Source organism: Armigeres subalbatus, unplaced genomic scaffold (assembly GCF_024139115.2).
Source record: "Armigeres subalbatus isolate Guangzhou_Male unplaced genomic scaffold, GZ_Asu_2 Contig197, whole genome shotgun sequence".
NCBI lineage: Eukaryota > Metazoa > Arthropoda > Insecta > Diptera > Culicidae > Armigeres > Armigeres subalbatus.
Genome location: NW_026942803.1, coordinates 16,647 through 36,068, shown reverse-complemented (window position 1 = coordinate 36,068; position 19,422 = coordinate 16,647). Strand labels below are relative to the sequence as shown.

Genomic DNA, 19,422 nt, shown 5'->3' with positions numbered 1-19,422 from the left:
CTTGAGCCTCTTGAAAGGAGGCTTCTGAGCCTCTTGAAAGGAGGCTTCTGAGCTCTCTTGAAAGGAGGCTTCTGAGCCTCTTGAAAGGAGGCTCTGAGCCTCTTGAAGGAGGCTCTGAGCCTCTTGAAAGGAGGCTTCCGAGCCTCTTGAAAGGAGGCTTCTGAGCCTCTTGAAAGGAGGCCTGAGCCTCTTGAAAGGAGGCTCTGAGCCTCTTGAAAGGAGGCTCTGAGCCTCTTGAAAGGAGGCTTCTGAGCCTCTTGAAAGGAGGCTTCTGAGCCTCTTGAAAGGAGGCCTGAGCCTCTTGAAAGGAGGCCTGAGCCTCTTGAAAGGAGGCTTCCGAGCCTCTTGAAGGAGGCTTCCAGAGCCTCTTGAAAGGAGGCTTCTGAGCCTCTTGAAAGGAGGCTTCTGAGCCTCTTGAAAGGAGGCTCTGAGCCTCTTGAAAGGAGGCTTCCTGAGCCTCTTGAAAGGAGGCCTGAGCCTCTTGAAAGGAGGCTCTGAGCCTCTTGGAAAGGAGGCTTCCTGAGCTCTTGAAAGGGAGGCTGAGGCCTCTTGAAAGGAGGCTTCCGAGCCTCTTGAAAGGAGGCTTGAGCCTCTTGAAAGGAGGCTCTGAGCCTCTTGAAAGGAGGCTCTGAGCTCTTGAAAGGAGGCTTGAGCCTCTTGAAAGGAGGCCTGAGCTCTTGAAAGGAGGCTTCTGAGCCTCTTGAAAGGAGGCTTTGAGCCTCTTGAAAGGAGGCTTCCGAGCCTCTTGAAAGGAGGCTCTGAGCCTCTTGAAAGGAGGCTTGAGCTCTTGAAAGGAGGCCTGAGCCTCTTGAAAGGAGGCTTCCGAGCCTCTTGAAAGGAGGCCTGAGCCTCTTGAAAGGAGGCTTCTGAGCCTCTTGAAAGGAGGCTTCTGAGCCTCTTGAAAGGAGGCCTGAGCCTCTTGAAAGGAGGCTTCTGAGCCTCTTGAAAGGAGGCTTCTGAGCCTCTTGAAAGGAGGCTCTGAGCCTCTTGAAAGGAGGCTTCCTGAGCCTCTTGAAAGGAGGCTTCCGAGCCTCTTGAAAGGAGGCTTGAGCCTCTTGAAAGGAGGCTTCCGAGCCTCTTGAAAGGAGGCTTCCTGAGCCTCTTGAAAGGAGGCCTGAGCCTCTTGAAAGGAGGCTCTGAGCCTCTTGAAAGGAGGCTTCCGAGCCTCTTGAAAGGAGGCTTCTGAGCTCTTGAAAGGAGGCTTCCCTGAGCCTCTTGAAAGGAGGCTCTGAGCCTCTTGAAAGGAGGCCTGAGCCTCTTGAAAGGAGGCTTCCTGGAGCCTCTTGAAAGGAGGTTTCCGAGCCTCTTGAAAGGAGGCTTCCTGAGCCTCTTGAAAGGAGGCTTCTGAGCCTCTTGAAAGGAGGCTTCTGAGCCTCTTGAAAGGAGGCTTCCTGAGCCTCTTGAAAGGAGGCTTCCTGAGCCTCTTGAAAGGAGGCTTCTGAGCTCTCTTGAAAGGAGGCTTCCGAGCCTCTTGAAAGGAGGCTTCCGAGCCTCTTGAAAGGAGGCTTCCGAGCCTCGTAAAAAAAGGACCCCGAGCCGCTTTAATGGAGGCTTCCGAGCCTCTAGAAAGGGGGCTTCTGGAGCCTCTTGAAAGGAGGCTTCTGAGCCTCTTGAAAGGAGGCTCTGAGCCTCTTGAAAGGAGGCTTCTGAGCCTCTTGAAAGGAGGCTTCCGAGGCCTCTTGGAAGGAGGCTTCTGCGCCTCTTGAAGGGAGGCCGCCGTGCCTCTTGAAAGGAGGCTTCCGAGCCTCTTGAAAGGAGGCTTCTGAGGCCCTTTAAAGGAGGCTTCTGAGGCCTCTTGAAAGGAGGCTTCCAGCCTCTTTATTTATTTATTTATTAATTTCGTCAACCGTCGTAGACTAGTACATATAAATATACATAATTCCTTCCTTATGCTAATATACATAAATTGTGAAGTATTTACCATATATTTATAATAAAAAATTAACTAGAGATTAAATAGTACAGATAAAAAATGTTATATCTTTTGTCTTATGTGTTGCGATTTCGAATTCTATTAAAATATGTTTTAAGATTCTGCCGAGACATTGTAAAGTCGATAGCTTTGCAGTGTTGATTGTAAATGTGCATTATTCGATTCAAAGAAGGTCCAAATTTGGCATAATTTGTTCGATGATAGTTTGTTATAAATAAGGTACGATTACGAAGTTGCCTTGAAGGAATATAAAAGTTTAATTTTGATAAGATTTCAGGTGAATCAACACGTTGCGAAACGATATCATTTACGAAGGAAACCATTGCTATTTCACGCCGCTCTTTCAAAGTCTGTATGTCAATAAGCATGCAGCGTGCTTTGTATGATGGGAGTGGAAATGATGTCCAGCCTAATTTACGAAGAGCAAATAGTAAAAATTGCTTTTGTACAGATTCTAATCTCTCTTTGTACGTGATTGAGAAAGGAGACCATACAATACTGCAATATTCCATTATTGATCTAACATAAGCTACATAAAGTGTTTTAATTGTATATGGGTCATGAAAGTTATAGCAGAAACGCTTTATGAACCCTAGCATGTTATTAGCCCTGTGAATGATTGTGTTGTAGTGGTCTACGAAAGAAAGTTTAGAGTCTAAGATTACTCCTAAGTCCCTTACTCTTTCACATTTTTCAACATTCTGATTTCCTACTGCGATTGAAATGTTTGGTATTGTTCTTTTTCTGCTAAATGATATTAAGTTGCATTTCTTTAGATCCAGTTCTAATAGTCTTTTCTTGCACCATATCTAGAATTTGGCTATTTCATTGCGGAATACATTAATGTCGACTTCGTTTCTTATTTCCATAAAGAGCTTCATATCATCGGCATAAATTAACACTTTAATGTTTTTCAGAATGAAGGAAATGTCGGTTACGTACAAGACAAAAAGAAGACGGCCCAAATGAGAGCCTTTAGGTACTCCCGAAGTGACTTGAATTTGTGTTGATTTGTGTCCATTAAATTTGCTAATTTGTTGGCGGTCAGTTAGGTATGCTTCACGCCATTTCAGGAGTAGTGGTTCAATTCCAATTTTGTGTAGTTTAAAAAGCAGCATCGCTATATATCAATGCGATCGAATGCCTTGCTAAAGTCCGTATATAGAGCTTCTACATGGTTGCCGTTATCCATTGCATTCAATGAAAAATCTACGAATTGAAGGAGATTTGTTGAGGTCGAGCGACCTTTAAAAAAGCCGTGTTGTGTGTCAGTTATTCTGTTTTTGATTTGCAAAAATAGCTTCTCGTTGACAATTGCCTCGAAAAGTTTTGGAATGCAAGAGATAAGGGCTATGCCACGATAATTACGTACGTCTGATTTTCGACCAGATTTAAATATTGGTACTAGAAAAGAGCTTTTCCATATTTTTGGGAAGATTCCATATTCCAGAGACTTATTGAAAAGCCAATATAGAGGAGTAGTGAGTTCTTTTGCTAATTTTTTAATAAATACTGGTGGAATCGTCCCGGGCAGAGGCCATGAACAGAATAACAAAACATGATATGGACTTGATTGATATAAGAGATAAAAGAACAGGCAACAATATCAAAAATTTGCACCGAAATATCATTTAAATAACAAGATATGCTATGGATAAGAACAAACTAATGGCACTTGATATTGATCACTTATTACAAATAACATATATTGATATCCTTATGATATGTTAGTGCAAAATATTGATATTATCGTCTGATCTTTATCTCTTATATCAATCATGTCCATATCTCATTTTGCTATCTTATCAACATTTGATATTATTGAGCTATTTTCGTCTACTCGGGGTGTCAGGGCCAGGTCCCTTCGAAGCATCCAAGTTCATTAGAGCGTCGAAAACTTCCTGCACTTGAAGTCGATTTACGACAACATCCCTGAAAAATTCTGGATAAAATGCAAAAAATCGCGGTCGCGATGTTCTTTCGAAATGTATGTAGTATAGATGTCTTGGAAAAAATTGGCAAATAAATTACAGTTTTTTTCCGAGCTATCGCCAACATTTTCGTCGAGGTGCATTACAGATGGAAAATTGTCTGATTTTAATTTTGTTTTTACGTAATTGAAAAAGTTCTTTGGACAGGACTTTATTTCAAGCTCAGTTTTTGAATTATATTTTTCAAGTGCATTACTGATGGCTAGATTCAGTTGGTCGCAGATTTCCAAATATTTCGCTAAGTTTTGATCACTCTCTTCTTTCTTGTAGATTTTATGTGCTTTTTGTTTGCGATTTTTCAAATTTATGATTTGACTATTGTACCAGCTTGGACTTTTGTATTTCTTTGTCGTCGTTTTTCTTAAGTGGAATTTCTTGTTCAATTATTTGCTGTAAAGTTTCGTTAAAAGCGTATGCAGCAGCATCGATGTTTCCGTCATTCCTTATAATTGACTGCCAATTAATACTATTTAATCTTAGTTTAATTCTTTCATAGTCTGCTGAATGGTATTCGAAGACTTCCTCGTACTCATAGTCGTTTTGTCTTTGGTGGGCGTGAATGATTAAAGAATATTCGATTGCTGTGTGAAACGCTTCATTTTTCCACAATGGATTTAATGATTCAGTCACACAGAAATCTTCATATACATTAATTAATGAAAGTCCAAATAGCATTGCTGTCTGTTTTTATATGGTTAATTTGATTAAGCCCAAGTTTAGAGGTTGAATCGAAAATAAATTGCAATGTTTCATTGTCCCCAACGACTGGGAGTAGAATACTTTCATTTTCAGAGTCCATAATGAAGTTGGTATTGCGGTGGTTAAAGTCATTGGAGATGTGAACTTTAACCTCTGAAGGGAGTTGTGATAAAATTTGTTCAGCACATTGGAGATTAATACGTGCTTTTATAAGCATGATCAGGTGGAAAATACACTGAGGCAACCACATGTTTTTCACCTGTTCACCAAAACATGCCCAAATTCTTTAAATTTGGATGTTGGAATAATGTCTGAATTAAAAATGGCCGAAATAACTACAAGAACTCCCCCAACTGATTCTCTATTGGACTCATGAAAATTTCTGTCGTTTCGAAATACATTAAAGCCGCTTCCAAAAACTTCTTCACTTTTTACGCTTCCGTCCCAGCTAGTTTCGGTAGCCAAAATGGCCGAAAAAGACGTGCTCAAAATGTTTTTATAAATTTCCTTCATTTTAGCTGGACTTTTCATGCGATTGAAATTTTGACAATATATCGAAACTTCAGTCACATTCTGTTTAAATTCTGAAGAAGATTTGGCTGCTCGTCGGTCAAAGAAATAGTGCTACTTACTTCAGGCGAAGAAGGCGTCCTTACTTGGGAAAATTTCTGGTGGAAGGAGAGTGGAACCTGGTTGAGCTCTCCCTTAGCTGTTGCAAGCGATGTGTCCGTTCGCTCGAAAGGTATTGGCGATAAGACTGCAGGTCTGCTGCGGCTTCAACTGGCCCAACTCCATATTCCCGATGTACTTCGGTGAATATGCGATGAAGGTGTTCAGGAGACGATGGTAGTCCTTCAGATGCAAGAAGCATCTTGATGCTGGTTGGCGTCTTTCCATCGATGCATACATTTGGGGCTGGTCTTTCATGTACGCAAGATACAACCGAACAACCCTCATGATGGTAGGGTCACGTAGTCTGGCTTTTAGGAACCGCCCGTCCCTTCCGTAGATTGTTGCGTCAGACGAACGATGGGTGGTCTCATTGGGTTTAGTTCGAATTGGCCATCAGGATTTGGTGGCTGTTCTTGTTGCTGTAGTTGCTGCTGCTGATGCTGTTGTTGCTGCTGCTGCCGTTGCTGTTGATTCTGCTGAGTATTAGCGTAAGGTGGTTGATGTTTCATTTGTGATTTTTCAGCTGGATAGATGATTTCACCCTTCTTAAAGTGGATGAAAGATTTTGCACTAGGAGCTGATAGAGCTGCAATTGGATGTTCTGTTGTTATTGGAGGACCAGAAAACTGACTTTTTGCCATTAGCAGTAGTTGCTTGTCATTTAGTTTGTTGTTGCTTTTACTGCGTCGTTCAGGTCGTTTAATCATTTCAGTGGTTCGTTTGACACTCGTCTTGCTAACGATGTTGGTTTTATATATTGCTGCCTCGGGTATTGGTGCTGCTGAGACGATTGTTTTGCACGGAGATGTTCTGCTGACGCCGTTCATGTTCCAATTTTGTCCAGTCTGGGCTCCACCTACATTTCATTTCCCCACCTTGAAAGCATTTCCAGCCGGGCCGGGCCCACGCCCACGGTGAGCATCGGCACTTAGCATTTTTGCACGACGCTCAGCAAAAAGCTCAGCAATGGCATTACGCGCAAGTTTATTCTTAGTGGGCGATGGGGGGTCTGGTTGCAGCTGCTGTTGTGCGCGCTGTTGAAGCGGGGTGATGAGAGGTAGGCTATTATTTTCTGTTAATTCTTCCTCCAGAGTTTTTGGCTGGCTAGCACTGGTTCCCGCTGCATTTAATTGTGGGGCGAATATATTCGCGGACACAAATTTTACTTCGTCGTGAATTTCTTGAAGTTTTGATGCTTGGCTCGATGATGCCAGTGTTTCGGTACTTTTTGTTAAAAGAACCACGTCATTTTGAAGGCAAATAAGCCTCTCGTCACATAGATGGTGAATTTTTTGTGACAATGCCGTATTCGACTTACAAATGTTGGCAATTGTTGAGGTCGCACGAGAGTCACACGACTTCATATGTTCATTTAGCGAAGTGCATAAGCGTTCGTTGTTTTGGTTGGTCGTAGCCAGTACGTTTTTAACATCATTGAACAGGTGCTCAATGTTTTCAAATAGCAATGACACTGAAGAAAAGTTCTTTAGGTCAGCCATAATACGATGGTTCGCGTCCGTTTGTGTACGAATAGCCTTTATAAGCTCTTCCTGCTGATGTAGCATTATGCGCACGTCGGCCTCTTTCCTTAGAATGTCCTGGCAGTCCGCACATAAAGGAGCAACAAACGCAGTGATAAGAAAAGGAAAGGAGGTTTCCGAGCCTCTTGAAAGGAGGCTTCCGAGCCTCTTGAAAGGTGGCTTCCAGGCCTCTTGAAAGGAGGCTTCTGAGCCTCTTGAAAGAAGGCTTCTGAGCCTCTTGAAAGGAGGCTTCCAGGCCTCTTGAAAGGAGGCCTGAGCCTCTTGAAAGGAGGCTTCCAGGCCTCTTGAAAGGAGGCTTCCTGAGCCTCTTGAAAGGAGGCTTCCAGGCCTCTTGAAAGGAGGCTTCCTGAGCCTCTTGAAAGGAGGCTTCTGAGCCTCTTGAAAGGAGGCTTCCAGACCTCTTGAAAGGAGGCTTCCAGACCTCTTGAAAGGAGGCTTCCTGAGCCTCTTGAAAGGAGGCTTCGAGCCTCTTGAAAGGAGGCTTCCAGCCTCTTGAAAGGAGGCTTCCTGAGCCTCTTGAAAGGAGGCTTCTGAGCCTCTTGAAAGGAGGCTTCCTGAGCCTCTTGAAAGGAGGCTTCTGAGCCTTCTTGAAAGGAGGCTTCCGGGCCTCTTGAAAGGAGGCTGAGCTTGCTGAGCCTTCTTGAAAGGAGGCTTCCAGGCCTCTTGAAAGGAGGCTGAGCCTCTTGAAAGGAGGCTTCTGAGCCTCTTGAAAGGAGGCTTCCAGGCCTCTTGAAAGGAGGCTTGAGCCTCTTGAAAGGAGGCTTCTGAGCCTCTTGAAAGGAGGCTTCCAGGCCTCTTGAAAGGAGGCTTCCGGGCCTCTTGAAAGGAGGCTCTGAGCCTCTTGAAAGGAGGCTTCTGAGCCTCTTGAAAGGAGGCTTCTGGAGCCTCTTGAAAGGAGGCTTCTGAGCCTCTTGAAAGGAGGCTTCTGAGGCCTCTTGAAAGGAGGCTTCCTGAGCCTCTTGAAAGGAGGCTTGAGCCTCTTGAAAGGAGGCTCTGAGCCTCTTGAAAGGAGGCTTCCTGAGCCTCTTGAAAGGAGGCTTCGAGCCTCTTGAAAGGAGGCTTCCTGAGCCTCTTGAAAGGAGGCTTCTGAGCCTCTTGAAAGGAGGCTTCTGAGCCTCTTGAAAGGAGGCTCTGAGCCTCTTGAAAGGAGGCTTCCGAGAGCCTCTTGAAAGGAGGCTTCCAGCCTCTTGAAAGGAGGCTTCCAGGCCTCTTGAAAGGAGGCTTCTGAGCCTCTTGAAAGGAGGCTTCCTGAGCCTCTTGAAAGGAGGCTTCCTGAGCTCTCTTGAAAGGAGGCTTCCAGGCCTCTTGAAAGGAGGCTTCCTGAGCCTCTTGAAAGGAGGCTTCCGAGCCTCTTGAAAGGAGGCTTGAGCCTCTTGAAAGGAGGCTTCCTGAGCCTCTTGAAAGGAGGCTTCCAGGCCTCTTGAAAGGAGGCTTCCAGCCTCTTGAAAGGAGGCTTGAGCCTCTTGAAAGGAGGCTTCCAGCCTCTTGAAAGGAGGCTTCCTGAGCCTCTTGAAAGGAGGCTTGAGCCTCTTGAAAGGAGGCTTCTGAGCCTCTTGAAAGGAGGCTTCTGGAGCCTCTTGAAAGGAGGCTTGAGCCTCTTGAAAGGAGGCTTCTGAGCCTCTTGAAAGGAGGCTCTGAGCCTCTTGAAAGGAGGCTTCTGAGCTCTTGAAAGGAGGCTTGAGCCTCTTGAAAGGAGGCTTCCTGAGCCTCTTGAAAGGAGGCTTCTGAGCCTCTTGAAAGGAGGCTCGAGGCCTCTTGAAAGGAGGCTTCTGAGCTCTTGAAAGGAGGCTTGAGCCTCTTGAAAGGAGGCTTCCGGAGCCTCTTGAAAGGAGGCCTGAGCCTCTTGAAAGGAGGCTGAGCCTCTTGAAGGAGGCTTCCTGAGCCTCTTGAAGGAGGCTTCCAGGCCTCTTGAAAGGAGGCTTCTGAGCCTCTTGAAAGGAGGCTCTGAGCCTCTTGAAAGGAGGCTCTGAGCCTCTTGAAAGGAGGCTTCCGAGCCTCTTGAAAGGAGGCTCTGAGCCTCTTGAAAGGAGGCTTCCGAGCCTCTTGAAAGGAGGCTTCTGAGCCTCTTGAAAGGAGGCCTGAGCCTCTTGAAAGGAGGCCTGAGCCTCTTGAAAGGAGGCTTCCAGCTCTTGAAAGGAGGCCTGAGCCTCTTGAAAGGAGGCCTGAGCCTCTTGAAAGGAGGCTTCCTGAGCCTCTTGAAAGGAGGCTTCTGAGCCTCTTGAAAGGAGGCTTCTGAGCCTCTTGAAAGGAGGCTTGAGCCTCTTGAAAGGAGGCTTCTGAGCTCTTGAAAGGAGGCTCTGAGCCTCTTGAAAGGAGGCTTTGAGCCTCTTGAAAGGAGGCTTCTGAGCCTCTTGAAAGGAGGCTTCTGGAGCTCTTGAAAGGAGGCTCTGAGCCTCTTGAAAGGAGGCTCTGAGCCTCTTGAAAGGAGGCTTCCTGAGCCTCTTGAAAGGAGGCTCTCGAGCCTCTTGAAAGGAGGCTTCTGAGCCTCTTGAAAGGAGGCTTCTGAGCCTCTTGAAAGGAGGCTCTGAGCCTCTTGAAAGGAGGCTTCTGAGCCTCTTGAAAGGAGGCTCTGAGCCTCTTGAAAGGAGGCTCTGAGCCTCTTGAAAGGAGGCTTCCTGAGGCCTCTTGAAAGGAGGCTGGAGCCTCTTGAAAGGAGGCTTCTGAGCCTCTTGAAAGGAGGCTTGAGCCTCTTGAAAGGAGGCTTCTGAGCCTCTTGAAAGGAGGCCTGAGCCTCTTGAAAGGAGGCTCTGAGCCTCTTGAAAGGAGGCTTCCTGAGCTCTTGAAAGGAGGCTCTGAGCCTCTTGAAAGGAGGCTTCCGAGCCTCTTGAAAGGAGGCTTGAGCCTCTTGAAAGGAGGCTCTGAGCCTCTTGAAAGGAGGCTTCCTGAGCCTCTTGAAAGGAGGCTTCCGAGCCTCTTGAAAGGAGGCTGGAGCCTCTTGAAAGGAGGCTTCTGAGCCTCTTGAAAGGAGGCTCTGAGCCTCTTGAAAGGAGGCTTGAGCCTCTTGAAAGGAGGCTTCTGAGCCTCTTGAAAGGAGGCTTCTGAGCCTCTTGAAGGAGGCTTCCAGGCCTCTTGAAGGAGGCTTCCAGGCCTCTTGAAAGGAGGCTTCTGAGCCTCTTGAAAGGAGGCTTCTGAGCCTCTTGAAAGGAGGCTTCCTGAGCCTCTTGAAAGGAGGCTTCCGAGAGCCTCTTGAAAGGAGGCCTGAGCCTCTTGAAAGGAGGCCTGAGCCTCTTGAAAGGAGGCCTGAGCCTCTTGAAAGGAGGCTTCTGAGCCTCTTGAAAGGAGGCTTCCTGAGCCTCTTGAAAGGAGGCTTCCTGAGCTCTTGAAAGGGAGGCTTCTGAGCCTCTTGAAAGGAGGCCTGAGCCTCTTGAAAGGAGGCCTGAGCCTTCTTGAAAGGAGGCTTCCTGAGCCTCTTGAAAGGAGGCTTCCTGAGCCTCTTGAAAGGAGGCCTGAGCCTCTTGAAAGGAGGCTTCTGAGCCTCTTGAAAGGAGGCTCTGAGCCTCTTGAAAGGAGGCTTCTGAGCCTCTTGGAAAGGAGGCTTCTGAGCCTCTTGAAAGGAGGCTTTGAGCCTCTTGAAAGGAGGCTTCCTGAGCCTCTTGAAAGGAGGCTCTGAGCCTCTTGAAAGGAGGCTTCCTGAGCTCTTGAAAGGAGGCTTCTGAGGCCTCTTGAAAGGAGGCTTCCTGAGCCTCTTGAAAGGAGGCTCTGAGCCTCTTGAAAGGAGGCCTGGAGCCTCTTGAAAGGAGGCTTCTGAGCCTCTTGAAAGGAGGCCTGAGGCCTCTTGAAAGGAGGCTTCCTGAGCTCTTGAAAGGAGGCTCTGAGCTCTGAAAGGAGGCTTCCTGAGCCTCTTGAAAGGAGGCTGGAGCCTCTTGAAAGGAGGCTTCTGAGCCCTCTTGAAAGGAGGCTTCTGGAGCCTCTTGGAAAGGAGGGCTTCCGAGGCCTCTTGAAAGGAGGCTCTGAGCTCTTGAAAGGAGGCTTCCTGAGCCTCTCTTGAAAGGAGGCTTCTGAGCCTCTTGAAAGGAGGCTTCCAGCCTCTTGAAAGGAGGCCTGAGCCTCTTGAAAGGAGGCTTCCAGTTCTTGAAAGGAGGCTTCCAGGCCTCTTGAAAGGAGGCTTCCTGAGCCTCTTGAAAGGAGGCTTCCTGAGCCTCTTGAAAGGAGGCTTCCTGAGCCTCTTGAAAGGAGGCTTCCTGAGCCTCTTGAAAGGAGGCTTCCTGAGCCTCTTGAAAGGAGGCTTCCGAGCCTCTTGAAAGGAGGCTTCCGAGCCTCTTGAAAGGGGGCTCCCGAGCCTCTTGAAAGGAGGCTTCCTGAGCCTCTTGAAAGGAGGCTTCCTGAGCCTCTTGAAAGGAGGCTTCCTGAGCCTTTTGAAAGGAGGCCTGAGCCTCTTGAAAGGAGGCTTCTGAGCCTCTTGAAGGAGGCTTCTGAGTCTCTTGAAAGGAGGCTTCTGATTCTCGTGGAATTGAAGTTTCCTAACTTTTGAAAGGAGGGATCCACGCCTCCTAAAACGTCTCTCGAAAGGAGGCTTCTGAGTTCTTGAAAGGAGGCTTCAGGCCTCTTGAAAGGAGGCTTCTGAGCCTCTTGAAAGGAGGCTTCCTGAGCTCTTGAAAGGAGGCTTCCTGAGCCTCTTGAAAGGAGGCCTGAGCCTCTTGAAAGGAGGCTTCCGAGCCTCTTGAAAGGAGGCTTCCTGAGCCTCTTGAAAGGAGGCTCTGAGCCTCTTGAAAGGAGGCTTCTGAGCCTCTTGAAAGGAGGCTCTGAGCCTCTTGAAAGGAGGCCTGAGCCTCTTGAAAGGAGGCTTCTGAGCCTCTTGAAAGGAGGCTTCTGAGCCTCTTGAAAGGAGGCTTCCTGAGCCTCTTGAAAGGAGGCTTCTGAGCCTCTTGAAAGGAGGCCTTGAGAGCCTCTTGAAAGGAGGCTTCCTGAGCCTCTTGAAAGGAGGCTTGAGCCTCTTGAAAGGAGGCTTCTGAGCCTCTTGAAAGGAGGCTCTGAGCCTCTTGAAAGGAGGCTTCCTGAGCCTCTTGAAAGGAGGCCTGAGCCTCTTGAAAGGAGGCTTCCTGAGCCTCTTGAAAGGAGGCTTCCTGAGCCTCTTGAAAGGGAGGCTTCTGAGCCTCTTGAAAGGAGGCTTCCTGAGCCTCTTGAAAGGAGGCTGAGCCTCTTGAAAGGAGGCTCTGAGCCTCTTGAAAGGAGGCTTCTGAGCCTCTTGAAAGGAGGCTTCTGAGCCTCTTGAAAGGAGGCTTCCTGGCCTCTTGAAAGGAGGCTTCTGAGCCTCTTGAAAGGAGGCTCTGAGCCTCTTGAAAGGAGGCTCTGAGCCTCTTGAAAGGAGGCTTCCTGAGCCTCTTGAAAGGAGGCTTCTGAGCCTCTTGAAAGGAGGCTTCTGAGCCTCTTGAAAGGAGGCTTCCGAGCCTCTTGAAAGGAGGCTTCTGAGCCTCTTGAAAGGAGGCTTCTGAGCCTCTTGAAAGGAGGCTTCCTGAGCCTCTTGAAAGGAGGCTCTGAGCCTTCTTGAGCCTCTTGAAAGGAGGCCTGAGCCTCTTGAAAGGAGGCTTCCTGAGCCTCTTGAAAGGAGGCTTCCTGAGCCTCTTGAAAGGAGGCTTCCTGAGCTCTTGAAAGGAGGCTTCCTGAGCCTCTTGAAAGGAGGCTTCTGAGCCTCTTGAAAGGAGGCTTCTGAGCCTCTTGAAAGGAGGCTTCCTGAGCCTCTTGAAAGGAGGCTTGAGCCTCTTGAAAGGAGGCTTCCTGAGCCTCTTGAAAGGAGGCTTCCTGAGCCTCTTGAAAGGAGGCTTCCTGAGCCTCTTGAAAGGAGGCTTCTGAGCCTCTTGAAAGGAGGCTTCCTGAGCCTCTTGAAAGGAGGCCTGAGCCTCTTGAAAGGAGGCTTCCGAGCCTCTTGAAAGGAGGCTTCCGAGCCTCTTGAAAGGAGGCTTCCGAGCCTCTTGAAAGGAGGCTTCCGAGCCTCTTGAAAGGAGGCTTCCGATTCTCGTGAATTGAAGTTTCCTAACTTTTTGAAAGGAGGGATCCACGCCTCCTAAAACGTCTCTCGAAAGGAGGCTTCTGAGCCTCTTGAAAAGATATTTATGAACGATTAATTTTTTTTACTTTTCGATCTGTTACATTTAAGCTTAATTCTCCAAATGAGACAGACCCTTAGTAGTTGTGCACTTCAGCCTTAGATTTCACTTTGAATTAATGCGTAGTGAAAAATGTTTGTGAAAGGTGTGAAATTTGGTCGAAAATTCGATTTTGGTGACTATGTTGCGCGCTTTTGCTAGAAGTAGAAGCTGTTTGATTTCCCTTCGTCGTTCGGATAATGTAGGAAATTGTGCAAATAACATGAATCGTAAAGTTTGTTTGAAAAGTATTTTAAGCAAAGAACCCCGGAATGCGTTAAAAATTATATTAGATCGTACCTTAATAAAGATTAAAAAAATTTTGATCGTTGTGTACACTTTTTTCTATCTCGTCCGATGTTTAGTTCGTCCATTTAAATTATTATTCGCAAATAATTAGTGAATTGGAATTTAATTTGACGGTAATTAGCGCCAAGGATGAAAAACCAAGTTTCTGTTTGAAGAAGATTCTTCTTCGAACGGAAGTTTGGGAAAAGAATGTTCTTGTGATTCACATTGTCAGAAACTATCAAATCTTATCTTATTTTAAATCAATTGACTTAGATTGATTTTGAAGTTCCCACAGAGTTTACAACTGCTATCATCAGACAAAAATGAATAGAAATAGCATTTCCACATTCGGGTTTTCGTGAACGTTAAGAACAATGGACGTTATGCATAACTTAAATGATTTTTTCTGTGTATAATACGTAGTTCATGTATACCGTCCTTTTGCCTATAAAAGCATAACTGACCCATATAGATAGGAAGTCAAGCAAATCTGGGATAATTATGCTCGTACTGCTCATTTGTCTAAACATACTTATGATAACCTTTTGTGGCCACCAAGTTTGCATTTTACATAGTGGACTTCGGGTGTAGAAGGGTTACCGAAAGCCTCAATTGTTTTCCGTAGACTTCTGCCTGTCAAGTTTGAATCTGATCCATTCGGAAAAGCCCATTGTTACACTAAACAATAAACACCTCGTTCGTCTTAACCTCAGCAATTCTTTCTCATCAGCTGCAAATATCTGGTTCAATAGTTCATTGATGCCACACCTATAAGCATGATTATATCTCTTCAGCATCCCCCAGTGGAGGTAACTGTCGATAAGCAAACGATTGATGCACCGCCCTACATCCATCACGCGGGAAACCAAGACAGCAAACAGTTAGGAGAGACCTTCTGTGTGGCCCTATTTCCAGTCTTGTTGCCGTTTTCATCCGCGTAAAGATAGTGGATCTTCCTTCGCCGAAGTGTAATTGATGTAATAGAGGCAAAGAATGACGTAACCGAACAACATCAACAACGCCGTGCACCTGTCAGTTTGTTTGGATCGTTGGCCGGTGCTGCACTCCCGCCGTGCTGCCCTGCTGGTCCAATCGCTTCTTCATGACCGCCTTTTCGTTCAACTATGATGTAGGCATCTCGTAGGCAGGCAGGCATACATATATGAGTAGTTAATTACCGCACGAATCATCGCCCAGAAGCGCTATATGGATGCAGTGACGACAAGAGGGGCTCGCTGGTTTTGCGCGATTTTTATCACAACCACCATATCAATGTAAGCCGCTTCACCATGGGTGGCCTTCTTCTTGCCACTGATCGTTTATAAATGGCATATGAAGGTGGAGTAATGAGGGAGGTTGTTGAACATCCCCGAGACACATTTTGCCGTCGTCATCGACAACGGAGCCGACTCTAGCAGACAGTAACACTTTGTGTGGAGTGGACTCGTGGGAAATATCTCATTTTCCTATCCGTTTGATGGGAAGTCACAGCAGAAGTAACAAGCCGTTGGGTCGGTTGAAGTTTTTTTTTCCCTAAACAAAGTCGTGTTAGGAGAACTCAACAATGTATGAAGCGTGTCGTGTAGTTATATGCTCTTCATGGATGACCTTTTGAAAGTAGCTTTGTCTATAGTAAAATGTAAACTATTTTAGACAGTGTAGATGTTTTATGCCGTTTGATTTGTTCCGCAATCATTTGTTGGGTCAGGCATTTCCTACTTAATGGTAAACTTTGTTTGTGTGACCCACGACCACGAGCCGTTGGCCTCGTAAATATTTTAGTTCGTTATAATTAGTCAAGTTATTTGATTAGGTAAATTTGGTTTCCAATTGGTCGTAGAATCAGTAAATAATGAAAGTACGTCAAAATTTGATGATCAAACTATTAACGAGCACAAAGGACACGTGGAACGAAAACTTTGATCATCAAGATCTCAGTCGTTTTTCATTCAAATCGCTTGATTTTTCACAGAACAATCTGTGGGATGCCAAATATAGTAGTCGATAAGGCAGATTACATTTTCATGTTTTTATTTTCACTGAGAACCAGCCGGATGGTTCCGTTCCACGTTTTTTTGCAGTCTGTGGCTAGGCTGTCCAGCATTTTGCATGCAAGTCGTACCACATTGCTTGTATGTCAAATTTTATGAGGCAGGAGGAACGTTTGGATGAATCATAGTTCAGCCATTAAAAATCTAAGGATTGTTTTGTGATTTAAAGAATATGCGAAGCAAACAAAACCTAACGCGTTTCTAGAAGTATGAATATGAAGTGACGAAGGGAGGCATAGGGGTATTTCGCCAATCTAGCTGGAATAACTTACTTTATTCATCGAAACGACTTGTATTACTTTGTTTTTCGATTATTGTGATATAAAAATAAATTTAAGCATAACTAGCACAACATTTGAAAATAGCGTAACAGCCAAAATATTGGTTACAGATTATTGTCTATGTATGTAGATGTGTGTAGATGCTATGTGTGTAGATGAGGAACCGGAAAGAACTAATTTTGACTGTTACATCCTTGGGAACGTCCACAAATTACGTAACGCTTAGAGGGGGGAGGGGGAGTTGAGTGAAGTGTGACGATCCATACAAAATTTTCAGAAGCTTCATACAAAAAGTGTGACATAGGAGGGAGGGGGGTTGAAAAAGTCAAATTTTTGCGTTACGTAATTAATGGATCTTCCCTTTTCCTGATTTTGAGAGTATGAATAAACAAGTGAATGGACCAGTTAATCAAAAAATGAATAAGTATTGGGTACTTATTCAAAAGGACGTATGTGATTTTGTAAACAAAAATTCATACGTCGATTTGTCCAATCTGATGGAGCTCTCATGGGTACTTAACTTTGAATGTACTGAACTCGAGTGGCGATCTCTTTTCGCATGTGTGGTCGGGATCTGACGACCAACTGGCACAACCTCATCCTGTGTACAAAAATACATATGAGAGAGTTAGTTTTGAAAATGTATTGCGAGAGTTCGGCTGGTCCCCGGTGCTGGGAATTTGGTTTCATCAGTACCCGCTAAGCTAAGGAAGACGACGGAGGTCCTTCGTAGCTTAGTAGGGAAAGCGTACTGGGATCGTGGGATCGAAGCCCACCGAAGGGGCGGTTTTACCCTCCAATTCCCTTTTCCGAACTAAATCTATCACATGTTGTACATATGCATAATCGAGTTTCAGACATATGTAGTAATTATCACTATATAACGTTCGGAAAGTGAGATGTTGGATCTTCGCATCTGATAATAACATCCATTTCATAGAAATATCTCTAAATCTACTACAACTTTAGAGACCCCAATATCAAAATGGCGCAAATTTGCGCAAGATTTTATTTCAGGATTACAAAATATGGATGTATATCTAGTAGCTGTGTACTGAAATATTACCGAATATCGCCGAATAACAAAATGCCAGACCAATGAAATTGTGAATTTTTCATTTTTCTTTACTCAAAAATAACAACAAATGATTGCTTTATATACGGCAAAACAATTGTTTTTTTCCTTGAATTAAATGTTTGCGAGCTACTAAGGACTGTATCGAAAATAAGATATACTCTTTCAAACTGTTACTACTCAGAAGCTTATGAAGATATTGGTTTATTTTACCCTGCATTATATTTATTCATATGTTAAGTTTCAAAACAGAAATTGTTTGTTTATTGAAAATTTGTTGTTTTCGATATATCGCAAATTGAAAGTGATATTGAAATTCAAGTTTTGAACACATGGCTTTTCGCTATCCAGCCCAAAGGTAAAAATTCATGGTCAACAAGCTTGGGGAATACTACAAGTTCGCTAACCTGTCGGAAAAGGAGAAAATCAAAATCGAGTGACCTGAATTCGGATCAGAAAGTACTCATGTTATAAAACGAGGCAAATTTATGCCGATTGTGATCAGGAAAAAAAGTCTTGAATAAATGTTGGATTAGTGCAATATTTATTCAGTATTATATTTTTTTTTATGAAACTTTACAAACAGAATTAACATATATTGCAAGACGAATTGCGGATATCTTATTTTCGATACAGTCCTTATATTAACACTATAATCATCATCAATGGTGATAATATGAATTAAAATGATACAGAATGAACCCCGAAATAATTGATTTCATGGTATGAAAAAGCATACCCCAAAACTAAAAATCTTCATAAAAACCCAGATTATTCCACCTAGCGATGATGGTGCCTTTCTCGATCTTCGTAAAATGTGTGTGCTTGAAAAAAGATGATCTAGTAGCTAGGAGTAAAAAAGAAAAAATTCTTTGTCCGTTCTATGAAAGTCGAATTATTTAAGGCAAAGATATTGTAGGTCAAGTTGAAAACCGAAAATCATATTTTGTCCCATTCCCGGATGTCGCAACTGCATCGCGAGTGGTGCACGACTATGACACAGATGCGCACTACTCGCGACGCAGTTGCAACATCCGGAAATGCGAGAAAATGTTTCAAGTTGATCCACAATATGCTAATAGGAATTTCGACATTTTTCTTCGTTTTCCAATCTTTTTGACGTACATACCCATGTTTTATTTTACCCAGTCATATATTTTAAGGATAACACTTTTGGATGTTTGTTAAACTGAAGCTCCGAGTCCACAAAAAAAACGAAAATGTCATTCCATCAAGCGAGCGGAGGGCAATATCCCGTTTTAAGAGGGAGGGAAGTGTATCAGTGTGGAAGCATCCGATAGTTCGTTTTCGGAGAGAAATTATAGCCTTTCGGTACAACTTTGTTGCATAAGAAAGGCAAAAATTGTGGCTAATTTCTAAGGTAATAGTCCAATTTGGCCAATTTTCAATAGAAAATAATAGAACAGGATTCCGCGTCCAATGCAATTTGTTGTGAGTAAATCGATCAAGGGAGGGAGCATTAAAAGTGAAGCGGGCTTGGTAGTCATATGGCTACTGCTTCTGCCTCATACGCAGGAGGTCGTGGGTTAAATCCCAGGTCCGTTCCATTCTCCTACTTTGTATCTTTCTCTTTATTTCTCATGTTCTAGCAATCGCTAGAACTGGAAATGGACTTCCATACCGTTTCCATTACTATTCCTATACCTTCAACTTGAGTATTCTAACAGTAATCTGCTAGAATTGGAAATGAACTTATAGAGCTCGTTTCCTACATCCAATTAGAAATTCCATCAGTTACCTTTTCCTATCTATCACATTGGCAGCTCGTTAACCAAGACGGACCTCTGCCTCTCCAACCTAACCCATAAATTCCAACAAATTCCGCATGAACTCGTGGCAAGTGCAGAGGTATATTCGGCTTGCAGTGGGCGAGTGATTGCATCATCATTTCCTCCCCCTTCCCTATATTGACTTGCATTCTGACGTGGCAGATCACCAGTACTTGTACATTGAAGATGTGTGCTAGTCCCAAGCAAACATCTGTTGGTTCCCTGTGCAAGAACAGCTGATCTGGTCATAATGGAGTAGCAACTACGAGCAGTCAATCAAGCTCAAGCTCAAGCTCAAGCTAAGGGTAAGTGCGTTCAAAGTGAGCTAGACTTTTTACGTGCTTTTTAATAACACAAAGTATTTTGGCCATAATTTCTGAGCCCATAGTCCGATCTGCCAAATTTCCAATAGGTACCAATTGGATAGGATTCCGCGTCGAATGCAACTTGTTGCAAGTAAATCGGTTGAGGACAAGTACCAAAAAAGTGAGCTAAACTTTTCGCACTTTTGGTGCGCGCACACACACATACACACACATATGGGGCCCTCCTTAGCCGAGCGGTAAGATGCGCGGCTATAAAGCAAGACCATGCTGAGGGTGGCTGGGTTCGATTCGCGGTGTCGGTCTAAGCAATTTTCAGTTTGAAAATTGTCTCTTAGGCATAAAAAGTATCATCGTGCTAGCTTCATGATATACGAATGCAAAAATGGTAACCTGGCTTAGAAACCTCGCAGTTAATAACTGTGGAAGTGCTTAATGAACACTAAGCTGCGAGGCGGCTCTGTCCCAGTGTGGGGATGTAATGCCAATAAGAAGAAGAAGAAGAAGAAGACACACACATACACAGAGACATCATCTCAGTTCGTCGAGCTGAGTCGATTGATATATAACACTATGGGTCTCCTGGCCTTCTGTAAAAGTTTGGTTTTGGAGCAAACATATAGCCTTTTCGTATAATTTGTAGGTAAAAGGCAAAAAATGTGTTTCGGCCATAACTTCCGATCCCATATTTC

The 19,422-nt window shown here is 44.7% G+C and overlaps 1 protein-coding gene across 1 annotated transcript; it reads right to left on the bottom strand.

The window, feature by feature from the left end:
* Nucleotides 1–5,606: 5,606 nt before the first annotated feature.
* Nucleotides 5,607–6,122, bottom strand: LOC134203559 (PH domain-containing protein DDB_G0275795-like). Its single transcript, XM_062678410.1, has one exon. The coding sequence runs from the start codon at nt 6,120–6,122 to the stop codon at nt 5,607–5,609; it is 516 nt and encodes a 171-aa protein (XP_062534394.1).
* Between the last annotated feature and the right edge of the window lie 13,300 nt (nt 6,123–19,422).